General features: G+C 47.6%; 1 protein-coding gene across 2 annotated transcripts in view; it reads left to right on the top strand.

Moving 5' to 3' along the window:
• FAM168A (family with sequence similarity 168 member A) overlaps positions 1-16,982 on the top strand; it is a 66,618-nt gene that overhangs the window by 22,863 nt on the left and 26,773 nt on the right. Inside the window, exons 2-3 of one of the 2 annotated variants that reach the window (XM_050333502.1) lie at positions 4,046-4,129; positions 14,075-14,162. In XM_050333502.1, coding sequence (XP_050189459.1) covers positions 14,093-14,162 — 70 coding nt within the window. In that variant the 5' untranslated portion in view covers positions 4,046-4,129; positions 14,075-14,092. The remainder of the gene's footprint in view (positions 1-4,045; positions 4,130-14,074; positions 14,163-16,982) is intronic. The other variant, XM_050333503.1, reaches the window with a different exon arrangement.

Below are 16,982 nucleotides of genomic sequence, written 5' to 3'. Positions count from 1 at the left end.
GGTCTGCTTGTGTTTTGAGCTGTACAGTGAAATTTAGGACTTGGAATTCTTGCAAGTCCTTTGGTTTTTTTTTCATTCCATCAAAAGCACCAGTCCTTATTTCCCCCTCTTCATGGACAATTTGGAGTGTGAATGGCCTCCCCACGAGGGGCCATCTGTGTGCTTGGCTGGTTATTGCAGGAGGCTTTTAGCAGGTCATGGAGGGGATGCTGGGTATGATTTTCCTTCCCTTTGTTTTATCACTTCTTCCCCAAATTTTTCCACTCCCACCCCTCCAGGTCTAAGCTGTGCCAGCAGGATTTCAGTTGCATTTGTTTCAAGCAACCACTCCTGGTGTTCCCTGATCGCTCCCCTGGCAGGGAGAGGTCCAGCCTTGAGCGTGATGGGAGCCCAGAGGGTGTCACTTCCTTAGGTTTAGGAAATTCCAGGATATTCTGCAGCCTTGGGAGTGGTGGATTTTGAGGTGGAAAACCGGTTATAAAGGTCAGTTGGTTTGATGTGCCCAGAGGGCTGGTTATTGTGGGATATAATTATAGAATCTTGGAATATCCTGAGTTAGGACCCACAAGGATCCCAGAGTCCAAATCCTGGTCCTGCACAGGGCACCCCAAGAATCCCACCCCAAAAATATCATAGGGAGACCAATTAAACATCTCTCCCAACCACTTGGAAGGTGGGGTAGGATGCACCTTGCAAAAATCCATGGATAAACTGGGAGTAAATCTTATAAAGACAAAAACCCCCCGAAAACCCACCAAGACCCATCCTGAAAATACGTTGTGTGTCTTTGTTATTTGTAGAATAATTTCTGGAGCTGGAAATCCTCTTGCAGTGCGTCCATCTCTTCCCAAGGGATTGGCCACCAGGGTATCCCAAGTTTGTTGGGCACACAAGCCTTGGGTTCAACTGGAAAATCCTGTAAATGATGGCAAAGGGAGTTAATTGTCATTGCAGGGTGTGAAAAAAGCTGCAGAACATCCAATAGCAGCTGAAATTGGAAATATTGTTGGGGGGAATGTTGGCAGAGCTCTGGGACAACCTGGAGGAGTTTGGAATGAGCACCTGGATTTATTTATTAGAGGCAGTGGGAAAATTCAGGAGGACCAGGAGACCCCCCAGAAACTTGGGAAATGAGGGAATCCCCTCTCTGGAAGTTTCTGAATAATTAAGAATGGCTCGTTTCTGCTCGGTGAGCTGAGCTGATGGTGAGGAACAAAACCTGGGGATAAGGATTAGGAACAGGAAGTCATTAAAATCCTTGGCAAAAAGCTGGGAAAAAAAGCTTGTTAATGTTCTCTAATATTATCAGGAATTTTGATAATCCATGTGCAGTGCTCAGGAAGGGGAAGGAGTTGAGTGTGTGTGGCTTCTTTAAAATTCAGGTGGTGTCACTCTGAATTTTGGGGAGTTTTTCACTGGAATTGCTCCCGTGACATCTGTGTGGCAAAGAGAATCCAGGGAATAAAACTGGAAATTGCCAGTGACTCCAAAAGGAAGGAGGGGTTGGGAATTCTTCAAACAAGTGCTTGATACACCCCAGTGAAAGAAACGTTGATTGAACTCATTTTTAATTGCTTCAAAGTGACTTTGTTCCTGAAAATTAACTAAAGGCCTTGAAAAATTAGGGGGAATTTTGGGAAGCCCTTTATGGGAAAGCAGTTGCCCACCTGAAATGATTTTTATTGCTGCTTAATCCCTTGTGAATTGCTCAATTAATCAGTTGTAGCCAATTTGGGAGCTTTGGAGGGAATGGGCAGATTCCAGGGATGTAACGGTGGGAGCTGAGGTGGGAATGGTGCAGTGGTGGGTGGAAAACCTTGGCCTTTATAAAAATGATTCATTTTTAATTAGAGCTGAATAGAAAAATGCACCCTAAGTCTCTCTTGGAGTTCAGATTAGAGTGGGTGACTTGAATATCAGGAATTACCTGGAATCCACCCATCCTGCTGCCGTGTCCTGGATCCTCTCCGACACCAAAATCCAGCAGCAGGGGGCGGAGCTGTTGACACTTCGCTTCAAATTGTCCTTTTCCCTCTCTCTGGCTCCAAACCCAACCCCTCCAGTTTTCCAGGGGATTAGACTCGGGTTCAGTTTTAATCAGGAAGTGAAAACGCGGATGGGATTTGCCGCTTTTCCTAATCTTGCTCTGCCCTCCTGCCCTCCTGCGAGTGGGATGGATGTTCTCCTGGATGGATGTTTTCCTGTAATGGTTGTTTTCCTGGATGGATGTTCTCCTGGCTGCATGATTCTCCTGGGATGGCTGTTCTCCTGGCTGATGTTCTCCTGGATGGATATTTTCCCAGGATGGGGTGTGTGTGAAGGTGCTGGTGGAACACGTGGCCCTTTTCACCCTCTTCCTTAAAAACTCCCTCCCCTCCAGGCTGGCCAAAGCCATTGCTGGTGATTCCCAACCCGTTCCCAGCCCTTGGCCAGGAAAAGTGCTGGGAATGGGTCTTTGGCAGGAGGAAGTTCAGGGGATGGAGCAGCCCCGGGAGCGTTGCTGTGCTGAGCATCCCATTATTGGGGGATCCAGGGCTGAATTCCCACCTGAATTCCTGCCTAATTCTCCTGGCTACCCCTCATCCTTCCTTCCCTCAGTGTGAAGCCTTTTCCTGGGATCTGCCCTCCTGCTGTGCTCCCTGTTCCCGTTGCTGGGCTCTCCAAGGGCCATCTGGTGAACCAGATCCGGGAGCAGCAAACCAGGTTATTTTTATCCCGGATCACTTCCCTAATCCCGTTCCCTGCATGGCTCCAGCACAGCCTTGGTGACACAAAGGCACTTTTGGAGGAAAGATTGGGAAGCTCTTCCAGCCAGGAATGACCCTGTGCTTTCCTTTCTTCCCAGATCCTTTCTTTCCATGCCTTCATTCCCTGCCAGGTATTTACACCGATGTTTTCCCTCAGCAGAACTTCCCACTATTTTCGTGCCATCCCCCTAAATTTTCCAAGTTAATTCCTCCTCACAAACCTTTAGGATTTGATGAGCAAGAGCTTATTGGCTTCCTTGGCCATCTTGTAAAAACAGCCCAAAATACGGATTTGAAGCAAATTTGGGAATCAAACCCGCTCTGGGAAACAAAACAACGATTGCAGAGGGGTTGGAGGTGGGAAAGCAGCGAAAGGAATGGTTGATCCCGTGGGCAGGATGTGCTTTCCCCAAACCCAGGGCTGGAGGAAGATCTGGAGGAGGTTGAGCTTATTTTCTGCTCCGTTCTCGCCACAAAAGGAGGGATTTTGGGGGCGTTTTCCGAAGCTGTTGGAAGCGAAGCCGCCAGCCCACGTTTAGAGAGGATGTATTCCTGGAAGGAATTAAAACTGGAGCTGTTATATTTGGTACCTCCTGGAGCGCTGAGGCTCCTCTGGGTACAGAATGTGCTCAGAGAGAGAGAGAGAGACTCGTTTGCCACCGAGGAGCTTGATGGGATGAGATTTGTCAAGTCCCTGTTTCTGTTGGAATTCGCTCGCTCTCCCAAAGAGATTTCGGGCCTGAGTTCCAAGCGGTGAATGTTCTTGTTAGAATGGAGGAAAACAGGTGGAAATATTCCTGCCCCCTTTACCCTGGGGGGTAACAACAAGTGTTGGGATTCTCTGGGGCATCCCCAGGGTGGGTTTGGACTTCTCTCCAAGGATTCCATTGGAATTCGTTGGTTTCGTTTCAAAGGTCCCCTGGTGGAATTCTGAAGGGAAGAGTGGGATGGATCAGCACTCCCAAAGAAAAGTCTCGCTTGTTGGGCTGGATCCAGCATTTTCTGCATCCTGGTTTCTCCCCCAGGGAATGTGAACTCTTCCCTTTTTTTTTGGGTGAATGTGAACTAATTTGGGATTCAGTGGGTAGAAACCAGGAAAAACTATTTGATGTGAACCTTTTGGGCCTGGGTTGATTAAAACAAACAGTTATTCCAAGGAGCTGCTCCTGGTTTGGGAACAGGAGCTTTGCTGCTCCTCTCTAATGCCGTGCTGAAGGAGCCGTGTTTTGTGCCCAGCAGGTTTTCCCACGGAGCCCTCACGGCTCTCTCTCTTTCTCTCTGTCCTGTTGTTGCTCCAGAGCTCTGGAATGCTGTGAAGACTCCCTGCCCAGGCACATTCCCCTCTGGATTATCTCCAGCCGAAGGAAGCTCGTCTGCCAGAGGTACCATTCCATGTTTGATGTGTCCCCTTTCATCGGGTTTAGATTCTCCTCCCAATCCCTTTTTCCCTCCTCCCTCCACGCAGGAAAGCCTTGGATTCCATGGATTATAAAGGGTTGCTGTTTGAGCTGCTTTGGGCCCTTTTTTCCTATTAAAGGAATTTGGTGGAATTTGAAAATAAGGAATTTCTGGCTCAGGAAATGCAGGAGTTGAAGGTGCACCAACACTCTGGGCCTTAATTTTATTGTGGTGATTTCTAAAGTGAATAAACTCTGCCTTGGGATGTAGTGCCCAGATTACGAGCCCTGAGCAGGTCAAACCTCTGAACATGTATTTTATAGAAAAATATATACATAAGAATTAAATAAGTTATCAATGGGAGCTGTGAAATAGTCAGGAAATCCCTTTGGAAAACATCCCTGTGTGCCTGCCTTTCAGTTTTCCCTTAGGGATTCGCTTCCCTCTGGCTACAGAAGACACTGGGATGGCTGAAGTGACCCGATCCAGGTGTTCTTGTGCAGGAATATGGAAAACCAAGGATTGACTCTGGGGTTTTTTGTGTGTTTGGCTGCTCAGTAACACGAACTTTAAATGTCAGCAGCTCCTGGATCCGCTGGGCTGTGTTGGGATCAAACATTTGGACACGCTGGGACCCTTATCCTGAGGGGGATTTCATCCTTTTTCAGCCCTGCTTTGGGCAAAAACCTGCCCTAAATCCATGGCTGCTCTTTGGACACAGGCAAAAATCCCACTGTTTCTTCCTCTCTCCCAGCCCAGGTGGGACAGAAAGTGCCAAGGATTTCAGGAAAGCTTTGGGCTTGCCTGTGCCAGCCTGGAAGCAGCGACAAAGATCCTCTGCCCATCTCCCTCTTCCCCTTTTTTTCCTTCTCATGCTATAAAAAAGGGACAAAGATTTTAAAAAATGGACTTTGATGGTGCTCCTGACCCTTTTCCTGCCTGGTTTTCCCCCAGATCTGCAAGCTGAGACAGTAATGGGAGACCCCCCCCATTGTGCTGCTTTTTTGGGATCTGAGAACCAGAACTCCAGGGCTGTGGAAGGGGAGAGGCGAAGCCAAGGGTGGGATTGATGGGAGGTGAGGTGGGAGAAGGCCCTGGAAGTGGGACTGGGACTGGTGGGAGATCCCTGGGACAAGGTGTTTTTCCAAGTGAGAACGTGGGAAGTGGTGGCTTTGCAGGAGAAAGCTCCTGCTCCAAGGGCTCCTGGGCCAGTTCAGCTCCAGATTAAGAAATCTGGGATGTCTTGAGCTCCCAGTCTGGTCCCTGGAGGCCTCAGGAGTGGAGTTGTTGGAGCCTGGAGGACCTGGCTGACCAGCTCCTGGTTGGCATCTCCAAGGAGATGGGGATTGCTCTCCAGGCTGGGATTGCCCTGCTTGGAATCTGCACCAGCCACTTCAGAGTTTTAATTTTTGGGGGTCTTTAGTTGGGGTTGAACCTCCCCTTTTTAGCCTCAGGATGGCGATTTCCTTCAGGAATCAAGAAGTGGAAGGAATTGGGTTAAACTCCCAGGAAGTGTCCCACTCACCCACATCCCAAGAGAAATTCCAGCCAATTCAACAGTTAATCCTGGTGTGTTTGTGTGTCAAATCCACGTGTGTATCCAAAAATACCTCTCTCATCTCCCCGATGGTTTGCTTTGATGTCAATTATTTTGTTTTAGATTAGGCTGAGTTTTATCCACTGTGGAGTTTGGAAGTGGGCCTGCACTTTCACACTTCTGCTCCTCCATGATTCCAAACTCAGATGGGAAGTTTCTGATTTGTGGTCTGGGGATCCTTTTGTGCCGCTTTGATGGGATCTTCCCTGGGCTGGGAATGCCCCAAATCCAGGGCTGAAGCGAAGCTTTTTTCCCTTCCAGGGATGGGACCTGGCATTTGGGGGAAACACCCCCCTGTTCCCTCCACTTTCCGTGGCTCCTCCCTGCAGTGTTTGCTCTGCATCCCTTCTCCCACAAACCCCAGATGGATCATTCCGCTCCCTCTTCCCGCCGTGCCAGCCTCGTTTGTGTGGAGAAACCAACATTCCCCGTGGATTCCCCCAGCTCCTGGAGCACGAGGCTGCTGGAAATACCTGGTTGTGATTAAGTGCATTTTGAATTTGGGGGGTTTGCTTAATGAGCTGCACCTTCCCCTCCACACCTCTTTGTTCCTGGGAAAAGCTCCGTGTCCTGATTTACGGGGCCAAAAGGGAGGGAAAGTGCCGTGAAAATCATTAATTAGTCTCGTCCGAGTGCACGGGGAGCAGGGTTGGTGTGAGCCAGCTTTTGATTCCACCCTTTGATTTTTCCCTAAGCTCGTTAGAGGCTCTGCATCCCTGCCTTTCTCGGGCTGGATTGGATAATTGGAATTTCCAGGAGCAGGAGCCAATTAGGAGCAATCAAGCAGCGAAGCCATCGGGCGAACTCCGCGAGAGGTTTTAGTAAATGTTCCTTTTTGGAACAGGTGGGAGCCATAACTTGGTGGGGTTGGGATTCACAGGAGGGATGGCCAGGGGGTTTGTTGTGACCCTCACAAAGGGGGATATTCCAGGAGCCTTGGATTTGCCCATTGTGCCAATCCCAGCAGCCCAAAATTCTGGGCCACCGAAGGTCACCCAGCCCAACCTCCGTGTCCCACGTGGGTGGGAAATATTCCCAGGGAAGGAGACTCCAAAAATTCTCTGGGTCAGCCCCTTCCATCATGTTCAGTTTTTTCCCATTATCCTGATGTTTGGCAGCACCAAGAGCCTGGTGGTGCTGCTGAGGTTTTGTTTTTTTCCTCCACTTGTCAATAGGAAAAAAAAACAATACCCACATCTTGGAATACTATGTGTTATCCTTGTAATTCCCACATTTTTTGGGGTGTTTTGGTGTGTAGTTCCCGTAGTCCCCAATTCTGACCATGGATTCTCCACACAAAAGGCTGGAAATTATTTGAAATGCAAATCCTACTCTAAGGTGGTTTTTGGTTTTTTTTGTTTTTTAATTGGACCTTCCAGAATCAGGAATCTTTTCTGATCTTCCAGATGCCTGTCTGGAAAAAAAAGAATACCATTGGTATCATTTGGAGAATTTGGTTTGTTTGGGAATTAAGATTTCCTTTTCTCTTGGATATTTTCACTTTAACTGCTCCAAAAAAAAGGATGTTGGATTGGGTTTCCATCCCAACTTGCCGTGAAGGAGCCAGCAGTTGTCAGGGGTGGTTCGGAATGCTTGGCCCACGTGGAAATGTTTTCCCAACATTCCAATCTCCAGCTGCACGTGGAAATCTCCACATTCCCACTGCTGGACGTCGGATTTTGGGGTCCTTTGGTGAGAGGGAATGGTGGAAAACACGAAAGTTCCTTGGCTTAACAACCAGCCTGAATATTTGGGATGTGTTTGGTGGTGCACCGACATCTTCCCTGAGGATTTGTCTTTCCAAAGGTGTTTGCTCTGGAGGTGCTGCCTTTTCCCAACCCTGTGGAAAATTCCTTGCTTTTAAATATTTATACTTCCTATATTTATGCTATTTTAATATATTTATACTATTTTAATACTTCATACTACTTGAATATATTTATATCCAACAGACTGATATTATTTCAGTAGATTTACAGATCTATACTTTATATAAATGTATTTTAATACATTTATAGCATTTAAATACATTTTAATATAAAATTCCTGACTTTCCATAATAACCCTGATTTCTTGTTGAGGGGGATCAGTTGGAAATTAATGAGAATTTGTCCCCTCTGCAAAATTTGCTTCTTGGAAAGAGTTTATCATCACTGAACAGCCTTTCCTGGAGCCCACGTTGGGCAGCTTTTCCATGGGGGAGTGGATCCTTACAGAGCTGGACTTTGGGAGTAGGGAAAGCTGAAAACTGAGTTTCCTGCTCCTTTGAAATTTTCCTTCTGCTCCTGGCAGCTTTTGGCCTTTCCTTTCTTGGGAAGTTCAGCTAATGAGGGAATCCTTAGGATCCTGTTCGGCCTTGGATGTGGTCTGGTGGTGTAGTGAAGAGGAGGTTGGGCATAAAAAAACGTTGGGAAAACTGGAGAGAAATCGGTAGCGGAGCGAAATCACCAGTTCTTTGTGCCCAGAGTTCTCCCTCGTTCTGGAATTGGGTTCCTTATGTGCATTTACTTCCCATTTTTTATACTAAAGTGGCAAAATCGTGGTCTCACTCCAGCCAGAACATCCCACAGATTCTCCTGCAAGTGGAAAAGGAGTGGTCATCCTGGAATTCCCTTCCCCAGTGATCCTAACTGTGGATGGTTCCACCTGTGGCACAAGGAATTCTGGTTTTATCTGGCAATAAGAGCTGATGAAGGAGCCTCTGAAGTTGCCCACAAGAAGAAATGGGTCTCTTCTTTTGCCTCCCAACGGAAAGACAACTTGAAGAGCCAGAAAAATTCCTTAGAATCATTTACTGGGGGTGAAAAAACCAGCTTCTTGTTTCAGGAAAGTTTTGTATCTGCAGGATTCCAGCTGAATGCCAGGTGGGAATCGCCTGCTGGAAAAAAAATCTGGATTTCTTAGACCAGAACATCTTTTTTTCCCCCTTTTCCTACTCATCCAGAAACACTTGGAAATGAACAATTCCACCTCCTTGTCTAGTTGAGGGCTGTTTTCTCCTAATGGGAGGAAATAATTCCCATTTCTCTTAGACCATTATCCCACAGGGATGTGGAGCAGATTCCCATGTGCTGCCCTTGGCTGGAGAGGGAATAGCAAGGGAAAATCCCTCTCCCAGAATAATTCCCAGCTCTGTGTTCCAGGTAACCTCTGAAAAGGGAACTGTCAGACCACATCTGCTTCCTGGGGATGGAAAAAGATCCCTGATTTGGTCGAAGGACGGCAAAGGACTTTGTTTCTGTGGTTAAAATGTGGAATTGTCTCCTGAGGAATCCGAGTGGATTCCCAGAGGTCCCTCTGATTCCGTGATAGGGAAGCTGTTTTCTGGGGATATTAAGAGCACTTGGAAAGGTGCCACAGCAAATCCTTAGGGATGTGCCTGGAGCTCCATGGGGGCTCTGCCTCTGGGGCAATTCTGACCAGACACAGGGATCTGTATTCCTGGTTTTCCCCAGCAAAGGATTCATGGCATAGTTCAGGAATCTGGGGTGGTTTAATTACACGGAGTAGCTTTGGATGCACCTGAAAACCTCTGGAAGTTGCTGTCTTTGGATTGGTGGGGGACTGAATGTGTCAGGAGATTACACAGCCCCCTGTGGAGTCCCCAGCCTGTGTCAGGAATATGGGTAGGATATATTGGATATGGACCAGCAGATCCCCCCAAATTCCTGGTCAGGGGGACCTAAACCCAGCCCAGCTGCAGCACAACTTCCAGCTCTTTCCTGGGAAGCGGGATGTGGGTGTAGACGTCAATTTACCAAAGCCAGAGCAGGAGAAGGTGTTGAATTGCTCGGGGGGTGCCACGGAGCCCTAATTGACAGCCACATAACGGGGGGGATTGGCTCGGGATCCGGAGCGGGATGTGCCCGGAGAACATCAGGGAAGGAGCTTGGGAGGAGATGATCCGTGAGCTGGCTCTGCGAGGCAGAGCTGCTGGAGGGATGAGCCCCCTCTCTTTTGGGAATACTGAGAGTTCCCAACCCTTTCCAGAGCTGCACGTCCTTTCTCAGTCTCTCTCATCAGCCCCGGGGAAAGTGAAACCCCCGGAATTCCTGCCCTTCCCGCTGTTCATCTGGAGCCTGGCTTTGTTTCGGGAGTAAACACCCACCGGCCTTAAAGCCCCAACAACAACTGGGGTGGGTTGTTTTTTTTTTCTTTTCCGAGGGAAAGCAAGTGTTAAGTACGGGATTACAAGGCTGGAAATGGAGCCGCGTTTCCATGGGGCTCTTTTGTAATTCCAGGATTACGTTTAACAAAGGTCCCCTTCAGCTCCCTGGGCGTTTCGTTCCCTTGGGATGCTGGCGAGCCCAGAGCTTTCCCCACCACACCACGCTGAACTCTGCAAGAGGAGGTTTTTCACTTCACATTCCGGATGGAATTTCCTTTTTCTCCTTCTTATGGGATTTAGTTCACCTATTTTAGGAATGGTTCCTCTGGATTTATTCCAAATATAGCTGCTGTGACTCAGCCTCTGCTCCTGGCTGTGGGCTCCGAGATGCACTTGCTGCTTTCACATTCCCTCTGCCCCCTGGAATTTCTCCCTCTTCCTCCCTAATGCAGTTCCTCAAGGAGCGTTCTTCACTTTTCCTGGTTTTCCTGGGGATCCCAGGATTTTTGATCCCGTGATGTTTTCCAAATATCTGGGGCTGAGGAGAGTTTTTGGCTTGGCCTTGTCATTGCCGGGAAGAGCCCAAGCGGTTCCGTCTCTGCTCCCTGTTCTATTCCCCCATCCAGGAGATTTTTCGGGATCAGATGGGAATTGCAAATCAGGAGGATTAGCATTTGTATCCAGCACGCTCCAGCAGAAGGGGATGACAAGTCCTGGGTCACTCAGGAGCTTGGGAATGTAACTAGGAAAGGGATGGGAATCCTACTCTGCTCCCACCTGGCTGCCTCAGCAGATCGTAGAATCCAGGGATTTCCAGGGTTGGGAGGGACCCACCAGGATCCAAGCCCAGCTCCAGGACACCCCAACATTCCCACCGTGTGCTCCTTGAGCTCTGGCAGCTTTGGAAGTGGTCACTTCCTCAGGGAGCCTGTTCCAGTGCTTTTCTCTTTTCCCTAAAAATAACATTTCCCTTGTGTTTTGTGGAAATGCAGGAGAGGATTCCAGAACACCATTCCTGTCTTTCAGCACCAGACTTTTCCTTCTCTTTCCAGGCAGTAACAGGTATTTGGCATCAAATAAAATAGGAGAGCTCCAGGCACATTCCCAGGAATGCCAGTGAAGGATACTGGTGGGATGACACCCAGGGATACTGGGAAAGCACGATCCCAGTAATGCAGGGGAGGTTGTGCCCTGGGATATTTCTGGGGAGAAATGTCTGTGAATTATGTTTATGGGATGTCATTCCCTGTGCTCTGACTTCCAAATTCCCACCCCATTCCGTTCAAACGCATTTCTGTAATTAAGGGAATTAAAATAGGGAAGAATGGATTTAAATATGATTAAACATATTATTAATTGGAAAAGAATAACCACAGAATATTTTGTATTGATTTAAAAAGTTTTATTTGGGGAAAAAAAACCCAAATCTAAAGAAAGAAAGAGGGGTCTTGGGAAGCATTTTCCTTGTTTTTTCTGAATGTGTATTCCCAGGCTCTCCAGATGGGAGAGGTCATGGCTCCTCTCACAATTCCCCTCCTTTTCTTACCATCAAGGACATTTTTTCCCTCCTCCTGTTGCCTGGCAATTCCTGTGGGATCACCCAGGTCCTGCCCTGTGCTTTGCCTCCGTTCCCTGGGTGGTTGTGGAACATCTTAGGACTGGTTTTCCAGAGGACAAACTTCCAGCCTTGATCCTGTCTTACACCTTGAGCTGCTTATTATGGATTTAATTCTTTCCTAGTTCTTCCCTGCTGTTGGAATCAGCTCCTAAAACTCCTGAATTAAACCAGGAACTCTGTTATTTTTTAAAGGAGAAAATAAAAAAAAAAAAGCTGCCACCCAGTATTTCCCAAAACAACATCTGGGAATATCGGGTTTATTTTCCTCCTTCTAATGGCTGGAGGCCATTAGCAATATCCCAAATCTTGGAAAAGAGTTCCATCCAGCAAATCCCTGGAGAGCCTGGCCCAGTAACACAGCACCTGCCTCTCCAAAGGGCTTTTCCCAGTGGCCAAGCAGAGACTCCCAGTCCATCATTTGGGGGAAAAAAGGAGCAGAGGGAAGTGTCTTGTGTTCCTGGAAGATCTTTCCAGCAAAACAGAAGGAATTAGGGTTGTGGAAGGGAAGGAGAGGTGATGGATCGGCTGGGGGAGGGTGCGGCTCAGTCGGGAGTACGAGATTCCAGCAGGGATCACTTCCAAAGGGAACATCAGCAAGGCCTCCAGTTACAGGAATTAATAGGGAATAGATCAAGGAAGCTGCTTGGGAACTGCTGAGAGCAGAGTTGGACACACAGGGAGCTTGGAAAAAAATCCCTGTGTTTGTGGGTCACCTGCTGGGAAAACCCATCATCCCGCAGAGGGAAAGCTGGGAATTCACAGCTGGGATCCATCTGTGTCGAGAGAGGAAACAGAGACCAGCTCTGCCAACATCCTTTGGTTTTCCTCAGTCTGGAATTCCTTGCAGGGGAGCTGCTCCCAGGGGCAGGTTCTGGGATGCTGGAAGGTGTCCCTGCCCATGGAACCGGATGAGCTTTCAGGTCCCTCCCAGCCCAAACAGTTCCATGATTCTTGTTTTCCATCAGAATTCCTCTTCCATTTCTACCACAAATCGGATGTTTTGCTCCCTGTGAGACGTGGCCAATCAGCTTTTGGTTCTGGTGTGGCCAAAATGAAAGAGTAATTAAAACAGGAGCTGTTAATTGGGGGAAAGCCCCTTGTGTTACAAATTCCTGAGCTCACAGCAGCCTTTTTTTTTGGGAAAAGGTGGGATAAGAGCCCTGGAACCTCCTGAATGAACCTCTTTAGCAGCTGAAATGGGAGTTAATTTAATTACTGCTCATGGATCCCAAGTGAGGGGATCAGGCTTCAAAGGACTTCCCTGAAAAGTTGTCGGGAAATGAGTGGGATTTTGGATGCAGCGCAAGGTCAGGAGGCCTTCTGGTGTTCAAGGAGACTTTGGCTGGCTGTGATTTGCATGTGATTTGCATAAAATGAATGTTGAGGGCTGGCAGGTCAGGGAGGAAACGTTGCTTTTTTTGCTTTGCCTTCTCTCTTTGTTCCCACTCTTCTGCTGCCTCGTGGGAAATATGAGGGATTTTTTTGGCACACACGGAGAAGAAAATCCTGCCCTTTTCCTGGTGGGGCTCCCAAAAGCACTTCCATCCCATTTTTGCAAGGACAATGCAACAGGAGGGGAAAGGGAAAGTCACCTTGACACAGGGGCTCTGTGTCACTGCTTTAAACCCCCTGGAAAATGGATTTATTCCTTATTAACACTCTTGATTGCCAAGATTTTATTCCCTTATTTCGGAAAGATAACGAGAATAACTTCAGGAACTTCCTGGGCTTTGGGTGCCAGCTTTATTATTTTATATTATTTGGTTTTATTCATAGATGTTGGAACAGGTTCCCCAGGGAAGGGGACTTTGGACAAATTCCTTGTGCTGGAATGTCAATCCCGAGCCCGAACATTCCAGAGACGAAAAGCTTTGCACTGATTTTGCCGACGATCTGAAGGCTCCAGGAGGCCACTGGTGGCAATCCCTGTGTCCCTGTGGCTTTGCTTTACAACCCTGATTTCCTTGGCTTTCAGAGTTGGCCCCTCCTGTGCCAGCTTGGGGGTGGAGGGGCAGCTAATTAATTAAGCACTAATTGTTGTCAAGCGGGTCAGTGCTGCCATTCACCACTGCACTTGTTTACGGACTGGAGGTGAAGCAGGAGGAGTTAATGATCCACCAAACCCTGCATCCATCACCAGGCACTTGGGTGGGAAGGGATTGGGAGGGGGGTTGTGGAATGTTATTTATGAACTGGAAAACAGCCCGTTGGAACAAACCCCCGGAATTTGGAAGGCAGGATGGTTTGGGGTCCAGCCCGAGATGCTCTCTGGGTAACTGTGCAGACAAATGGGCTGCCTAATAAAGCTTAATGACTGATTTTCCCCTTCATCACGACTGAGAATGTGCTTCATTAAGATAATTAACCGAGCCACTCGCTTCACTGACACTTGGGAGACGCAAATTCCCAAGTCCCCCGGCTTTCCTCGGAATAAAACTCCCGAGGAGCTTGACCCGGCTCCACCGCCTTTATCGGGGCTCTGGGAATCTCCTTGTGATGTCTGGTTGTAAATCCTTCCCTTTCCCAGCTCCCTGCGGCTGGAATTCTGACGGGGGGAAGGTTTGGAGCCGACACCTCAACTCTGCTTTCCTTTCTTTTGTCCCCAGAATTCCTGGTCTTCCACCATGAATCCCGTTTACAGCCCCGTCCAGCCGGGGGCTCCCTACGGAAACCCGAAGAACATGGCATACACAGGTAGGAGTGGGTGTTCCCTGCCTCCTTCCCGGGTGGTCGTGGGGGGTTGGGGGGGTCAGGTGGTCGTTAAGGAATGATGGGAGAAAGAATTCCCATCAGGGAACGGGATTGACGGGGAAAACCTCCCGGCAACGTCAGCGCAGTGAGCGGAGTTGGATGCGAATCCGTAGGAGGGTGCCTTGGAAATCCTAAAGGAAAAGGATCAAAAGGGGTTTTTTTTGGGTAAACAAAACAGGCAAGAAGTTGCTGGGAGAGCCCAGTGGGAGGTTTGTCTGTGGAGCTGAACTGGGCTCAGCTCTGGAGCTGGGCCCAACTTCCCTCCGGAGCTGAGCCGAGCTTCCCGTGCTGGAATAATCCAGCTGGAGGAATGAGCATCCCCCAGGATCTGCTGCTGTTTGGAGAGTGCACAGTTACTCCTGGAGGTGGGGATTAAACCCTGTTCTTGGCTGGGTTTTTGGATCTCAAGTTCCTCTTTGCTCCTGAACACCAGAGCGGCTCAAGCAGGTCTGGTTTGAAGCCCTTCTTTGCAACTGAGTTATCCAAAAAAAATGGCATTTTTAATACTCCCAGCAAGGCACTCAAAGATGTTTCCCGTAATTCTGCAGCTGGTGGGGAACCAAAGGGTTCTGATGTGGAAAGAATTTAGGTGGGAAGAGAAAATCTCAATTTATCAGTGGTTTCCCCTGTGGATTTTGTTCTCGTCTGATGAGCAACTTCCAAAACCAGCCTTGGAAAGCTCCTTCTTGTCCCATTTTGGATGTAATTCGTTCTTGGGTGTCCTGCTGCGTTAAGACTTTATATCTGTGGGGCCTGTTGGGTGTGTTGACTTCCACCTGATGTGTGGAATTGCTTGGGAATGTGCTTTTGTGGAGGAGGAAATGGAATTGAGCATCAAACACTCTCAGCTCCTTTGTGTGTTCCAGGGAATGTTCCAGGGAACAAAACCTTTTAAATCCGAACTAGTTGGAATATTTCAGGAAATATAAAGTTCTGCAGCAAAGGAGGAAGAGGAGAAAATTGAAATTTTAACCTCTGTACAGAAAAAGAGGCAATTCCTGAGGGTGGGCTCAGAACTTATGGGAAGAGCTGTGGAATAAAACTCCGGAGGGGATACAAGCAGAAAGAAAACAAGAATGGCAATCAGGAGACTGGCAGCTTGAATCTGTGGGGTGTTCAGTTTTATGGGAATATTTTCTAGTATTTAATATTTAGGATTTTTATTTCTGTGTTTGCTTTTGGCCGAAAGGATCACTTTGAATCTGATTTTCTTCTTCTCATTCTCTGTTTCTTCGCTCTTCCCTTTATTCACATCCTTCGTTTTCCCATTTTGATCTTCCTTGAGGGGCAGTGATTTCCTAAAGAATTTTTAAAGTGTTGGATCTTTACAGGAAATAAAAATCAAGTTTAAACCAGCAAGTTTTAGACTAGAGTTCTTTGGTGAAACAGAGGCAGAATTGGGAAGCTGTTGTTTTAATAGAGGCTGATTTTTAATTGGATTTAAGGCTTGGTAGAATTCCTTCTCCTTCTGAGATCCTCCTGCATGTCCCCCCCTCTTCCATGGATTGGGATATTTAATTAGGGCATCCATTGCTTACCAGTTTTGTAAAACAGGAATTTTCAGGGCACTGAATTGATTTCAGGGGGATTAAAAATGGATGAAGTGGATACAGTGAATATTTCCCCTCTGGCATTTCTCCATGTTTATTAATTGCTGTGTGTGGAGCAGACAGGGAAATCCTCCTGGAGTGGGAGATGAACGAGCTGTGACCTGGGGAGACTCTTGGTTTTTTATGTTTAAATGGGGGATTTCTGTACTGGAAAACTTCCAGACAACTTGTGGAATGGTGGAATCACAGAAATGCTGACTGTGCTGAAAAGTCCAAGGTGAATCCTTCGAAATTCCTGCAAAACCTGCAACATGAAGGTCATTAAATTCCCTTAAATTCTGCTAAATCCATGTTTAAAATGAACTGCCTGGCTTCTGACTATCACATTTAGAAGGAATTTAAAGGGTTTTTTTGAGGTGGAGAAGGAAGCAGGGGGTTTGGAGTCTGATTAGGGCTGGAATCCCCATCCCTGGAAGCGTTCAAAACCCCCGTGGATGTGGCACTTGGGGATGTGGGTGAGTGGTGGCCTTGGAAGGGCTGGGAGAAGGGTTGGACTGGATGCTTTTCCAGGTCTTTTCCAGCCTTGATGATTCTGTGATCCCCAAATAATTCATGAACTGCTTGGGAGGTGGGCTCAGTCGACATCAGATCACACATCTTCATGTTCCCTGTGCTAATTCCATCCTCCCTCCCCAAAACTATCCCTGGATGTCCAGTGTGCCCCGGCACGGACCCACCAGCAATTCCTGAATCCATCAGTGATGCTCCACCCTTAATGTGCTGCCTTCCCCCTCACACCTTTCTTTTACCAGATCTGTTAGTCCTGAGCCTATTTTCCCTGGTTTATCCCAGATCTGTTAGTTCTGAGTCTATTTTCCTGGTTTATCCCAGATCTGTTAGAATCTGAGTTTATTTTCCCTGATTTATCCTAGATCTGTTAGTCCTGAGCCTATTTCCTCTGGTTTATCCCAGATCTGTTAGAACTGAGCCTATAATCCCTGGTTTATCCCAGATCTGTTAGAACTGAGTTTATTTTCCCTGGTTTGTCCCAGATCTGTTAGTCTGAGTCTGTTTTCCCTGATTTATCCCAGATCTGTTATTGCTGAGCCTATTTCCTCTGGTTTATCCCAGATCTGTTAGAACTGAGTTTATTTTTCCTGATTTATCCCAGATCTGTTAGTCTGAGTCTCTTTTCCCTGCTTTGTAATCAGTT

Source organism: Myiozetetes cayanensis, unplaced genomic scaffold, assembly GCF_022539395.1.
Source record: "Myiozetetes cayanensis isolate MyiCay16 unplaced genomic scaffold, myiCay2020 scf5-8, whole genome shotgun sequence".
NCBI classification, from domain to species: domain Eukaryota; kingdom Metazoa; phylum Chordata; class Aves; order Passeriformes; family Tyrannidae; genus Myiozetetes; species Myiozetetes cayanensis.
Note: the sequence above shows the minus strand (reverse complement) of the source record. Positions and strands in the feature narration are given on the sequence as shown.